This window comes from Rhipicephalus microplus, unplaced genomic scaffold (genome assembly GCF_043290135.1).
Source record: "Rhipicephalus microplus isolate Deutch F79 unplaced genomic scaffold, USDA_Rmic scaffold_16, whole genome shotgun sequence".
Taxonomy (NCBI): domain Eukaryota; kingdom Metazoa; phylum Arthropoda; class Arachnida; order Ixodida; family Ixodidae; genus Rhipicephalus; species Rhipicephalus microplus.
In genome coordinates, this window is record NW_027464589.1 from 9,073,209 (window position 1) to 9,087,843 (window position 14,635).

General features: G+C 46.1%; 1 protein-coding gene and 1 pseudogene across 3 annotated transcripts in view; both read right to left on the reverse strand.

Moving 5' to 3' along the window:
- The window catches only part of vito (nucleolar protein viriato), a 157,428-nt gene that overhangs the window by 66,877 nt on the left and 75,916 nt on the right, over positions 1–14,635 (reverse strand). The window contains exon 3 of one of the 3 annotated variants that reach the window (XM_037417987.2): positions 1,209–1,275. The exons of the other annotated variants lie outside the window; for them this stretch is intronic. Within the exon in view, the coding sequence (XP_037273884.1) occupies positions 1,209–1,275 (67 nt within the window). The remainder of the gene's footprint in view (positions 1–1,208; positions 1,276–14,635) is intronic. 3 annotated transcript variants of the gene reach the window in all.
- On the reverse strand, positions 1,287–4,434 carry LOC142784960 (uncharacterized; annotated as a pseudogene).

The window sequence follows — 14,635 nt, forward strand, 5'->3', positions numbered from 1 at the left end:
GCTGCTCGAAAAAAGAACGAGGCAGAAAAAGCAGTGGTGCGCAAAGATGGGCGGGAAACCTGAAATGGATGACTGGTTCGATGAGATATGCGTGCTGCGGCTACTATATAAGGTGGCTGATTGAGGGAAGAATAAAATAATTTGTGATAAAGCACGAGAGTTGCAGTGCGGCGGCGCAAAGAAAGGAGTGGCAGTCCAGATTTCGCTTTCAAAGATGAAATACTGATATCGTATGAGTAAGATGATTGAATGAATCTGGCAGCACAGTTTTGTACCGCTTCTAATTCTTTGATTAAATACGCTTGATGTGGGCTCCATATGGCAGATGCATATTCTAATTTCGGTTTGATTAAAAATTTGTACGCTAGTAATTTTACATGTAGGGGGGCTAGGCGGAGATGGCGTTTGAGAAAACCAAGTGCTTTATTAGATGCTGAAACTACATTAGCAATGTGTGTATGCCATGATAAATCATAAGACAAGGTTATTCCAAGATATTTATAAGACGGTACTGATTCAATTGCGGTGTTAACGATGGAATAGTGGAAGCGATATGGGCTATGGCGACGAGAAAAAGACACGAGTTTACATTCAGAAGGATTAAGGGTCATTAACCATGTGTTACACCAATTAAGCACGTTGTTAAGGTTGGTTTGGAGATAAAGGTGATCATGCTGGTTACTGATAGTGTGATAGATGGCACAGTCGTCCGTGAACATGCGGATGCTGCAGGATACATGGTCGGGCAAGTCGTTAATATATATTAGGAAAAGAAGGGGACCGAGGACAGATCCTTGGGGAACGCCTGACGTGACTGGGAGAGAGTTAGATAGGTGGCCATTAACAAAGACTGACTGAGAACGGTTGGTGAGAAACTGTTCAATCCAACGAAGAATGTTAGGGTCCAGGTGCAGGTGTGAAAGTTTTAGCAAAAGGCGGCGGTGAGGAACTTTATCGAACGTTTTCACATAGTCTAGAAAAATTACATCAGTCTGCATGTTACGGTCTAGGTTAGTGTGCAAGTCGTGAAGAAAGAGCGCTAATTGTGTTTCGCAGGAGTGACCTTTACGAAATCCGTGTTGTGATCGATGTAAAAAATTACGAGTTCAAGAAACTTGCGATTTGAGAGTAAATGATGTGTTCCATGATTTTACAGGGTACACTAGTTAATGAAATGGGGCGGTAGTTCAAGGGTGAGTCTCTGTTACCTGATTTGTACACTGGAACGACCTTCCCCATTTTCCAGTCATCTGGAATGATTCCTGAGGCGAGTGACTGTGGAAAAATCAAAGATAAATAGGCGGCACAAATTGATTTACCATTCTTCAGTAGCTTAGAATTAATTGAGTCTATAACGGGTGATGATGAAAGCTTCATGTTATCGATTACGGACGCAATGCCTTCTTCGAAAAATGAGATAGTTTGCATGAATGCTTCGATGTTAACTGATGGTGACTGTGAAGGTACGTCAAGTTCTTGAGTAAAGACAGATGCGAATGCGGTGTTAAATATTTCCCCACATTCATGGTCTGTCACTGGTTCATGCGCATCGTTAGTCAGTGTGATGTCGTGAGTCTGCTTTGGATTTAAAAGTGGCCGATATTTTCTGGGGTTGCTGGTTAGTAGCTTTGGTAAGTCATCGTGATAAAAGGTATGCTTGGCGTTCGGGATCTCAACTAGATATGATTTTTCCACTTCGAAGTATTTATCCCAGTCACTCCGCGTGTTACGGCGTTTGGCCGAATGGAAGAGCCGTTTCTTTTCATTTTCCAGCCGTTATAAGGGGAGATGCTACTCGAAAAAGGTTTTTTTTTGGCTCCTTGAAATTTTAGGTGTTAGTAAAGCTTGTGGTGCTGATTTCATAACTGCAATAATTTTTTTGATTGCTATAGTAGTTCCGGAGTTACTACAACTTTGATACCAAAATATAGGGTTTTTTGTGCATATAATAAAGCTTACTAAAAATTTTCACACAGAATTGCAAAATGGCTCATTCTGCTTCACTTGAGCAGTACAATACAGAAAAGTACCTCAAAAAGAAATATTATTTGATACATTTAAAAAAAATTAAAAGTACTAAATGCATATTCTACATCTCTCTATCAGTGTATCAAGTTGTGTAACAAAAAATCTGTGATGTATAATGCAACCTAAAGTAGATAGTTGTATTCTAGAGTGGCTGATTAAGCTCTGTGCAAAATTTCATCAAGATAGGACTATTTTATGCCTAAAAAAGATTGTGCACAAGATGAGAGAATTACCTCAAAATGGAAATCGAGAAAAATGCATGTGAAGGTTGTAACTATGTTACTCTGATTACACAGTGCTAGAGCACCTAAAATTGTCCTGCTCCATATGTGGATCCTTCTCGCCGCTTGAGAAGGGAGTCATCAAGGCGCGCTTTCTTTTCCACGTTCCGCCGATGAGCCCTTGCCTCGGCTGTTTCACACGCAGACATTCTTTCGATTCTCCTCTGGTCGCGGGATTGGCCCAGGGTAATCAGTTGATCCGGTGGGACTACACCAAGCTCCTCTAGCACGTGTGCAAAGCTTGAATGTCCTTTATTGAACCACAGCACGGCCATAGCAGCTGCAGTTTCCACTGTTGTGCGGGAGGAAAACTTAAGTCTTCGGACACAACAACCAGATTTTGCTGTTCAAAGATTCTGCAGCATTTTGGGTCTTCCCTTGGATACAACGCACCAGCAACTTTTCATCTGTGAGGCGCTTGTAAATGGGAAGCACAGCCAATCCTTGAGCCTTGGTCAAGATTGGTGTGTGGTCGGGTGGGGCCTCCCCAAGCGCTTCGGCTCGCCTATGCTTGCACCAGGAAGTCCCCCCTTCTGGACAGTATCGGTGGCTGCCTGCTGTGTTGCTCGATGATGAATGGAAATATGAGGCCCAGATGGCACGATGCATTTTCAGAATATCACCTCTGTTGTTTGCGATTGCAATACGGTAATAGTTCTGCAGCTTCTGAATTGTGCCATCTGTCAGCTTTCGCCCTCGTGGAAGTAATGTTGGCAGTTTCCGAAGTGCAGTGCCTAGATGCTTGGCCACATGGTTTGTGCACTCCTCCTTGTCCACAACAACTTCACCATATACCTTGGCCTCAGCGACAGCGGTATAAGTTTTGCTGTCCCCATCACTGAGGAACTTGGTGAAGCACAATGGTGTTGTGTATGAGGATGTCCTGCCCCATATGCGCAAAGCTGCCTCAGTCTCCATGGCATGAGAGGAGCACTCTGTATTTTTTTCGCAGACAAGTGTGTGGAATGCTTGCCATATTTCTTCCTCATCACCCAAGTCCTGGTGTCGGCTACAGGCAAGGCAGTAATTCGATAGCACTTCAAAATCTAGGCACAAACCAGTGTCCACAGACACAGCAGCGCCGATGCCATTGTGGCTCTTGTGCCCTCTTTTTTGCCATGTGCCATCATATATGACAGCAACATCAGCCCCATTCACTTTCTCTTTAGTTATCATCCGCGCTTTCGCCAGGTTTTCTTGCACAGCTTTGGTAGCTGCAGCATGAACTTTTTTGCCGATTGCAATAAAAGTCTTATGATGCATAGGTATTGGCAGTCCAAGAATAGCGCAAAAACGCGACAGCTGTTCATGCCCGATGCCTATTGCACGCGCAGCCACAACTACCTTCACATTGACAGCGAAGCTGTCGCGCGAGCTGCCGCTTCGGTAACTCCAGTCATCACAGGCATCGGTGGGCTGTCTTTCCGGCAGTACACGCTGCGAACTATGCGCGGCAGAAACCACTGACTCAGGACACTCACTGTTATCACAGTGCAGCTCGAGGAACGAAGAGAGGCCCTTACTTGCGGTGTCGCGAACGACGAGTCCAACGGTGTGGCATGTTGGACAAACAGCACGGCTTACCATCGATGTCAGTGCGCCGATGTCACAAAATACTCCGCTCACAGAGCCACAAACACTCTTCGTTCTCTCGCTTTCGAACTGTTCAATCTTTTTTTCTGATATGCTGATGAACTTGATCGCGGCGTCGATTTCGTCAAAGTTCCTGCAAGCCGCCGTATCTCCACTGCCTTGATTAGGCCTAGTTGCCCGCAGCTCGCATTCTTCTACCGCTGCTTTGCGCTTCGGTTTACGTCGACGCCCTCGGTACTTGTTCTTGCTTGCAAATTTTCGTGCTCGGAAGTCTCGCTTCTTCGAGTTATCCATGGTGAACTCGGAAAAACGTAGAAACGCACGGCAAGTGCCGATCGTCGCAAGCGCTCAGCGAGCGAGGCCGATCAGATGTACCCAATGGCGGCCTCGGTAGCGTACCATGTGACCGGTAGAGATGCGCGAAGCGGCTGCAGCTTGGCTGTAAACCGACTTGGAAACGACTGTTTTGTGAAATTCCTCACTAGAGGTTTTTAGTTTGACGTTTTTGTGGTGCGCTCCGCTCCGGGAGCACCCACGAAGCCACAGCGGAGCGGCGGCTGATTTTCCTCTTTTAGTTATTCGTTGCCGGCAGCGAAGCGGACCTTTCGCAGTTGCAGCGCCCTCTAGTCGTTTTCATCGTCGGTAAACAAAACAAATGGCAGCATATCCACGGAGTGAATGATGGAGAGTGGGGCGAAGCATTCGTCCGTCCATGCGTCCGTCTGTGTGACCGTCCATGCGTCTGTTTGTGCGCCCGTCCCTGCGTTCTTTCGTGCATCCGCCCCTGCGTCCGTTCATGCGTCCATCCATGCATCTGTTTGTGTGTCCGTTCGTTCATCTATTCAACACTCCAAGTCCCACCATCTCGCATCTTTTTATCATATATTCCCCATATAGAAGCACCGCCATCCAGCGGACATTCCAAGGACTTAACGAGAGGTGGCACACGCACACTTTCTTACGGCCTGCGCTTTGGGTCCACTTCCCACCTTTAACCACCTCGAGTTCATGATATATTCTAGTTCACTGTATTCATGGCACTGCGACCAAACGCTCGCTAAACCTTCCGAAAACCAAGGAGGTTACGCCCAGCGAGTATAACGTAGCAACCTTTCCCGGTCAGATAGGGCTCAATTTACATGCCAATGGCTGCTAATGAGAAATGAGAAACAGGAGAATTCGGCTTTTACTTTCTTACGGCTTGCGCTTCGTATCTACTTCTCATTTTTAACCACCTTGAGTTCATTCATGGTATATACAAGTTCATTGTATTCATGGCACTGCGGCTCAACGCTCGCTAAACCTTTCTAAAGCTAAGGAGGTTACACCCAGCGAGTATAATGTAGCATCCCTTTCTTGTTCAATAGTGCTCAATGTACATGCCAATGGCTGCTAATGGGGATCGCAGCGTGCGCGTTGACTAAAAGCCGAATGCTCATGTCTCTCATTCCCCATTAGCAGCCATTGGCATGTACATTGAGCACTATTTTTTATTGTTAAACAACGCACAGAAGAAATCTCTCACTGGCACCACCTTGGAGGTCAAGTGTTATACCTATTTCGGGTATGTGCCACTGGTGGTTACATAGGAGGGACGCCTAAGCCACGCCATAAGGAGCTTCGCTCCTAATAAAAATTTTTTTTTCACGTATACAAAGCAAAACAATAACGTATAAATGATCTTTTCATGAAGCATTTAGATATTCACTTTCAATGTATTAACCATCTATTTTTTTTTCTTTAAAGTAAGCAAGCTCTGACTTGATAGTAGCTGCTCAAAAGCCAGCAAGGTTCCGTTCCAGATCTATTGCAAGCATTCACTGTGTGTTGTTTGTGCTTTTGACGCGTGTGTGGTGGGGGCGTTTTTATTTTTCACCGTTGAAACTGTGTTTTTGCGGCTTGCGCTGGACAGGTTACGGCAAAGCTGCAGCACTCGCAGAAAGCGTGCCGTCTCCGGAGGAAGCCATCTTGAAATGAGCAAAGTTGCTGCCCGCACGAGAGGGGGCGCGCGGGTTGTCCCCCTTCCGCTTGCAAGAACGGCAGCGACGCACCGCGCTCCGCTCAGGCTGCTTGTAAGCGGACCGTATTCCACGCTCCGGTAACCCGCTTAAGGCCTTAGCGGAGGGCGCATGCGCACTCGCATTCCCGCTACGCTTAGCTGCTAAGCGGAGCGTAAAAACGTCAAACTAAAAACCTCTACTAAAATACGAAACTAGGGGGACGCCTGTACACTAGAAGGAGCCTTGATCTACATCACCGAACAAACCCCGATGGCGGACGTCATCGTGTTGCCGAGTGGCGGATTTTCAAAAATAGCTGTCGAATGCGTGAATTCGCGACTTCGGGAGCTACCTTCACTAACGCAGATCGACTTTTTACCACTTTCTTGTTTGAATTCAGCTATGAACTTTGGGGAAATGATAGTTGAATGATCAAAAGTGATTTTAGAAACAATATCTCAAAATTGGAAATTTTCGCATAAACGCGATTTTTCGACCTGCATCTCCCCTTAAACGTACAGAAAACCATGGCTTATTATTGTGATTAGTATGAAAGGTAACCCTCGGAATGAACATATTAGTGAGCACACTTAATTTATTTTTGAACATTGACCAGTTTTCATGTACTGTGCGAGTGGGAAACACTGATTTGTACTCAGAAAAAAAGGTGTTAAGGTCTTCAGTTATTGCATCGTAGTTTCCCCGGTCGTAAAGGCATATTGTTTTTGCGGATGTGTACTTTGGAGCAGAACTGAATGAAAATAGGGCATGCCCTATTTTCATTCAGTTCATACATGCATACATGCCATGTATGCCATACATGCCATGTATACATGCATACATGCCATGTAAGCCATACATGCCATGTAAAATCATACATGCCATGTATGATTTTATGGTCGCTGATTTCTGGGAGATAATTGATAGATGAAAGGTTCTCAGGATTGTTAGTATTAGGTCTAGGATGTTTGCTGTTTCTTGCATAACGCGTGTTGGTTCCGAGACTAACTGACTCAGGTTAAAATTTAAACATACATCAATGAAGTTTTTAGCCTCTGCATGACATAATAATGAGGACATGCCTAGGTTATGCCATTTTATGTTTGGGTAATTGAAGTCACCAAAGAGAAGGATGCTAGCATAGGGGTAAGTGGCAACGAGTTGCCTTAGGCTATTGTTTAGGTGCCTCCAGAAGTCTGGATTAGTATGTAATGGCCTATAACAAACGCCAAGAAGTACTGTTAAGAGAGGAGCGTGACAAATGAGCCATAATGATTCAATGTGGGATGTGACGTGTACAACGGAACATAATATACTTTTGAATTGCGACCAGAACACCACCCCCTCAAGTACACTTTCGGTCGCTACGATACACGCGGAATTCGGGTAAGTCGGTCAGAATTTCAGCGTCCGAAACGTTATCGCTGAGCCAAGTTTCAGTTAGTACCAGTATATTGCTTCCGGATGACAAAACAATGTTCGATAAGAGTTCGCGCTTTGGAAGGAAACTGCAGATGTTAGTAAATATCACGGAAAATGCGAGTGGTTTCGCAAGTGCCGGGCGTTGTCGAATTGTAGGTACATGGTGACAGGACGTCTGCTATGTGATTTCTTTAACTGTGCTAGACAATTTATCAAAAATATAGCGTTTTGGACTGATGTGCAGGGTTTTATACCGCAAGGAGAACTTAGTAGATTTAGCCTTGGCAAATGCTATCAATTGTTTTCGCGCGTGTCGAACGGAGAGCGAAAAGTCCTCTCCAATGCTAAAGTTAGTATTTCTTAATTTCCGGCCATTTGATAAGATCGAGTCCTTTGTTTTGTAACATGCGAATTTTACGATTATGGGACGATTTCTACCGAACGAATGACGACCAAGGCGATGAGCTCTTTCGAAGTCATGAGGTCCTACAGTTATTCTTAGATTATTATGGCAGAAATCGATAATTATTTTTTCGGAATCGTTCTATGTCTCGCTGTCAGTAAGGTCGGAGATGCCATAAAAGATGAGGTTATTTTGATGTGATCCATTTTCCGCGTCGTCTAGGCGGTCTTCTAACTCCTCGATCTTGCGAGACATGCTGCTTGTGTCTGCCCGCATCCTTTCGATGTCGTTTCGGATAGGAATAAGGGCTTGGTAGTGTGCTTCCAGGTCAGTCATCCCTTTGCATAAATTCGTTAATGTTCTATCAGTAGTGTTTAGGTGAGATTTGAGGCTCTGTACTTCGGTAATTACTCTGGATTGGCCTGCGGCTATTTTCTGAAGTTCTGCCAACACGGCATCGTTTCCGCCAGGGCCAGCGTTAGTTTTCACATCTCCTGACAGCATCAACAAGGAATGAATAACGGAAACACATTCGGCGGCAATGGCGAGACAGCACCGTGGGCTCGGCAACTGCACCAAGACGTAATTGCTAGTTTTTTTTGCAAACATCGCAAAGGATTTACTAACCTGCATCGCAAAGATTAGCGGGTTAGATGGCTGCGTTGAGGTGCAATCACAGAACCCACGGGGCGGTGCCGGCGGTGGGTGCGCTTTTATATGCAGCGGAGCTGTTGACGTCGATGATAATGTTGCCGTCCACAATGCTTTGGCCTCTGGTAGCCACTGCTCCCCTGGCGGTACGGTCATCCCGGGTCGGCTGTTGACGAGCGACAGGTGGTAGCATCCCGACACCGCTGCGAAGCATGGCAGTGCGCACCCTCATGACGCACCGGCAAAGATGCGCACCGAGGTCAGCAGTAGCTGGCTGGTGATCATACGGAAGATCGTCTGCATCGCAAAGATTTGCGGGTTAGATGGCTGCGTTGAGGTGCAGTCACAGAGCCCACGGGGCGGTGCCGGCGGTGGGTGCGCTTTTATATGCAGCGGAGCTGTTGACGTCGATGATGATGTGGCCGTCCACAATGCTTTGGCCTCCGGTAGCCACTGCTCCCCTGGCGGTACGGTCATCCCGGGTCGGCTGTTGACGAGCGACAGGTGGTAGCATCCCGACGCCGCTGCGAACCATGGCAGTGCGCACCCTCATGACGCACCGGCAAAGATGCGCACCGAGGTCAGCAGTAGCTGGCTGGTGATCATACGGAAGATCGTCTGCATCGCAAAGATTTGCGGGTTAGATGGCTGCGTTGAGGTGCAGTCACAGAGCCCACGGGGCGGTGCCGGCGGTGGGTGCGTTTTATATGCAGCGGAGCTGTTGACGTCGATGATGATGTGGCCGTCCACAATGCTTTGGCCTCCAGTAGCCACTGCTCCCCTGGCAGTACGGTCATCCCGGGTCGGCTGTTGACGAGCGCAAGGTAGCATCCCGACGCCGCTGCGAAGCACGGCAGTGTGCACACTAATGACGCACCGGCAAAGATGCGCACCGAATTCAGCAGTAGCAACATTGCGAGGGCTTGGAGCTTGTATGATAGAGTAGAGGTTTTTTTCTGTCGGATAAAGCCCCTCGCGATCGATGCAATGTCCGAGATAGGTAATTTCTGGGCTGCGCAGCCTGAACTTATCGTGTCGCGACTTTATGCCTCTCTCTTGAAACTGCTTTAAAACGCTTTTCAGCCTTTTTCCACTCTCATTTGATTTTTCAGAAATGAGCTAGCTGTCAAGAAAAGCCTGTGCCCCCACAAGACTATTTAGCACCTCATTCATTTTTTTTTGACTAACGCCGGTGCAGAGGCTATTCCGAAAGGCAGTCGGTTATAGCAGAAAAGCCCTTCTGATGTGCTAATGACGTAAATTTTCTTTGCGGAATCGTCCAGTGCTACTTGATTGTATGTGCCCGTAAATCCAGGGTGCTGAAATAATCGCCATCATGCAGCTGTGGAGACATATCCTCAATGATGGGCAAGGGTTGTTCAGTGGCACATGCAGGATTTACTGTGGCCTTGAAATCGCCACAAATTGTCACTGGGCCGTCCTTCTCATGCACTACTAGTATTGGTGAGGCCTATTCCGAGTGTGCTACCGGCCATACCATGCAATTTTCTATCTAATCGGCAGCAGTACACAACAGGCAACAATTTTTCTTCTTTTCTAACTGTTGTTTATTCAGGTGTACCATAAGGCAGCGCACTCCCCACATTAGTTTTCCTCATATTCATAAATGATCTTCTGCAACATGTCTCTTCTCGTATCAGGGTATTTGCCGATGACTGCATTATTTATCTTCCAATCAAAAACTTTAAAAATCACCTGTCACTTCAAAGTGACCTCGATGTAGTTAATGGTTGGTGTAGTACATGGCTCATGACTCTAAATGTCTCAAAATGCAAAGTAATGTCATTCACACGTAAATCTAGCAGATCTAAATTTTCATATAGCATTAATCAGTTCATTATCTCGATTGCAATAGAATGCAGTAAAAGCTCGTTAATTCAAACTGCAAGGGGAAGCCGCCTCAGTTCGAATTATTGAAAGTTTGAACTAACGAAAGTGAAGAACAACAATAGTACACTGCGAGTAGAACATAAGAATTTATTTTTAAAAAATCTGTGATCGTGGTCTGCCTACTTTTTTTGAAGACGGCAGCCAGCACTTTTTGCTCTAACGAGCAAATTTGGCGGAAGGCCTCTTCTCCGCCTTATTCAAAACTTAAGAAAAGACAGGCGGCATTCAATTCGGCCATGACTTTCGTAGCAGAGGACCCCACTGGTGCTTCGTCCTCCTCTTCATCGTCGTCACTGGCGGTAACAGGTTCTGCACTTCTCACCTGACATATGTCGCCATCCGTGTGTGCACCACACACCACTGCACTTGAGTCCACATCGACGTAGTCCGCAAAGCAGACGTCTTCCAAAACGTCCGCCATGGGGGCAATGACGCCGTGTTCGAGCACTGGTGGTTCGTCAGCTTGCAGAGCTTCGGTGCTGAAGCCACAGTGGCGAAAGCAATTCGCTATCGTCTCCTCCTTTTGCTCGCAACTTCTGCCTCTGAGGCGTCTTTAATAGTCCTCCTATTTTTTTAAATCAGTAGATAGCGTCGTTTTCGGTATCCCATGCTTTTTCGTGATATCTTGTTTAGGCAAGAGTCCGGCGTCCACTTCCCGCAGGATATCAGCTTTCTCCTGAAGTGTTTTGGTACGGTATTTGCCGCGGGCACAGGCCATCAAGTCGGAGCAGCAGAATTGTGACATATAGGAAGCTACTACCGGCGCTACTGCAACAAATGTTAGCCGAGGCTTAACACCAACACATAGAATAGCGACAGTTGGAAGCTACTCCCAACACTGTGACTGTGACTGCACCTCAACGCAGCCATCTAACCCGCAAATCTTTGCGATGCAGACGATCTTCCGTATGATCACCAGCCAGCTATTGCTGACCTCGGTGCGCATCTTTGCCGGTGCGTCATGAGGGTGCGCACTGCCATGCTTCGCAGCGGCGTCGGGATGCTACCACCTGTCGCTCGTCAACAGCCGCCCCGGGATGACCGTACCGCCAGGGGAGCAGTGGCTACCGGAGGCCAAAGCATTGTGGACGGCCACATCATCATCGACGTCAACAGCTCCGCTACATATAAAAGCGCACCCACCGCCGGCACCGCCCAGTGGTCTCTGTGACTGCACCTCAACGCAGCCATCTAACCCGCAAATCTCTGCGATGCAGACGATCTTCCGTATGATCACCAGCCAGCTACTGCTGACCTCGGTGCGCATCTTTGCCGGTGCGTCATGAGAGTGCGCACTGCCATGCTTCGCAGCGGCGTCGGGATGCTACCACCTGTCGCTCGTCAACAGCCGCCCCGGGATGACCGTACCGCCAGAGGAGCAGTGGCTACCAGAGGCCAAAGCATTGTGGACGGCCACATTATCATCGACGTCAACAGCTCCGCTGCATATAAAAGCGCACCCACCGCCGGCACCGCCCCGTGGGCTCTGTGACTGCACCTCAACGCAGCCATCTAACCCGCTAATCTTTGCGATGCAAATTAGTAAATCCTTTGCCATGTTTGCAATAAAAACTAGCAATTACGTCTTGGTGCAGTTGCCGAGCCCACGGTGCTGTCTCACCATTGCCGCCGAATGTGTTTCCGTTATTCATTCCTTGTTGATGCTGTCAGGAGATGTGAAAACTAACCCTGGCCCTGGCGGAAACGATGCCCTGTTGGCAGAACTTCAGAAAATAGCCGCAGGCCAATCCAAAGTAATTGCCGAAGTACAGAGCCTCAAATCTCACCTAAACACTACTGATAGAGCATTAACGGATTTATGCAAACGGATGACTGACCTGGAAGCACACTACCAAGCCCTTATTCCTATCCGAAACGACATCGAAAAGATGCGGGCAGACACAAGCAGCATGTCTCGCAAGATCGAGGAGTTAGAAGACCGCCTAGACGACGCGGAAAATCGATCACGTCAAAATAACCTCATCTTTTAAGGCATCTCCAACCCTACTGACAACGAGACATGGAACGATTCTGAAAAAATAATTATCGATTTCTGCTATAATAATCTTTTATTATTATGGCAGAATTATTTCCTGCACCACTCTGTTACGTTTGAATGAGACTGGCAGACATTGAAAAGGGCCGTTTATTAGGTCGTGAGGGGCAGCTCAGAAGCGGCCGACTGGTTAAAGATCCTCCTGATCCTCTTTTTTCGCTATCGCTCTGGGTGATAAGTGCGTTCAGCGTATAAGCTTCTCTGTCTTCGTGCATGTACGAAACAATATATATATTTATATATATATATATATATAGTAATGCCAAGGAATGTACAGGGGAAGTTATTAAAACCAATGGAATGTAAATAAGAAGAAAGAAAAGTGGATGAAAAAATTACCAACTGTGAGCAGGAATCGAACCTGCTCACAGGTTCGATTCCTGCTCACAGTTGGTAATTTTTTCATCCACTTTTCCTTCTTCTTATTTACATTCCATTGGTTTTAATAACTTCCCCTGTTATTCATTCCTTGGCATTACTGTCTCTTATATCTCATTAATATTGTGTTAAAACCCGGAAAAACGAGCCCTTAGGTATACACTTCTTTCCCTTATTTTATTTATATATATATATATATATATATATATATATATATATATATATATATATATATATATATATATATATATAAATTCAGATCACTTACCCACGGAATCAACGAGAGCCCTGGGCGACTGACGTGTCTCCGCGACGTTTCGTGAAATACAGAAATTGAATTACTCAATTAATTTATTTATACATACGTGAAGTCGCACACGCAAGTTGGTCAATATAGCAAAACTAAACGAATTCGATGCTACGTGAACCAAACGGATTGTGTTAGTATTATTAGACTTTATTTTCCTTTCTGAGTACTTTTTTGGTATTATTTATTTTTATATATTTTCATCCTTTACAAGAATACCCATTTATTTATTTTCAGTATGACTGGTTGTACATTTTTCTGCAAGAGAGGGCAGGTGGAGGGAGGGGGAGAGGGCACATTAGCTTTCCAACGTGGCCATTATATTCCGAAAGCTGGAGCGGGTCGTATGCTTCTTGTGTGTGTGTGTGTGTGTGGCCCGATGCCACGAGCCAGCCGCCGAACCACGTGAACTTAAACTCGATCCATGTGTGGGATGCGAGTAAGCGGCAACATGTTCCACATTTTTCCGTTTTTCTTGGTCGCCTCCACTGGCGGCGCGCGTCTTACCTATACCAAGTAACAATGCCAGAATTACCCGCTCCTTTCCGGCGGCTCTCTGTCGCTCCTTTCTAGTTCCTCTCCTTCTTCTGCTTCTTGTTGTCTGTTGCTACCTCGTTCGCCCGCTTGTCTTTTTCTCTCTCTTTTTTTTTGGAGGGTCTTTAAACTGTGAGGGTGACCCTCTGCTACGGGAACTAGTATCATTTCACTTACATCCTACGAAGAAGGCTGGTCCACCAGCCGAAACTGTTAGGATTAAATAAATATTTTATTGTTTTGTTTCCTATACTGCACTATTCTCGAAGTTTATAACTTTTATTACGGTAGCCGGAAGAAACTCTGATCATCTATTTCATCTCTATATATATATATATATATGGCCAGATTTTGACCCTTACACAATGTGCATGCTGCACTTGAGTATAATTCATCAAGGATGAACTCGACTGCTCTCAACAGAGCCCGAATAAAGAGAAAGTTATGTCCGTGATCACGATAGGCCAGACAGAGTACATCTCAAAGAGGTTTGTAGCGAGAGAGGGAGACGAGACCACGTCGTGAAGCCTGTCGATGCGGCTGTGCCAATCTCGCCACAGCATCCAACATGCCAGACGCATGAACCCGTTCTGTTGCTCGTGCAGCTCGAGCTATATATGAGCTGCGGAAGACGCGCGGTGCGGTGACCAAGAAATGATGATGATGATGAATGACGATGATAATGACTAATGATTAGAATATAGGCAAATGTTTATTTTGTTTTCTGCGTTCCTATCATGCCATTTTGAACTATTAGCGCGAATTAGAGGGTAAGAACGAATTAGAGGGTAAGAAGAGCTTTTATAGTGTTTTTATTATGCCTATTAATGCCTATTTTGAACATTGGGGCCTAGAGTCCTATAGGTGCCTACAAATGCCTGTTTTCAAGATCGGTGCCCATAAAAATGCTAGTTAACCTCAAATTTTGCTTTCAAGTACCACTGGAGCCTGGTATTCATGTTACCCGAAAAATTGAGCTTCCGAAACGCTGTGGGGCGCAACCTATACTTAATCTCATGAGTAACTTTCAGCACTGTCAAGCCTATAAGGCGTTTAAGCCAATATAAAGGT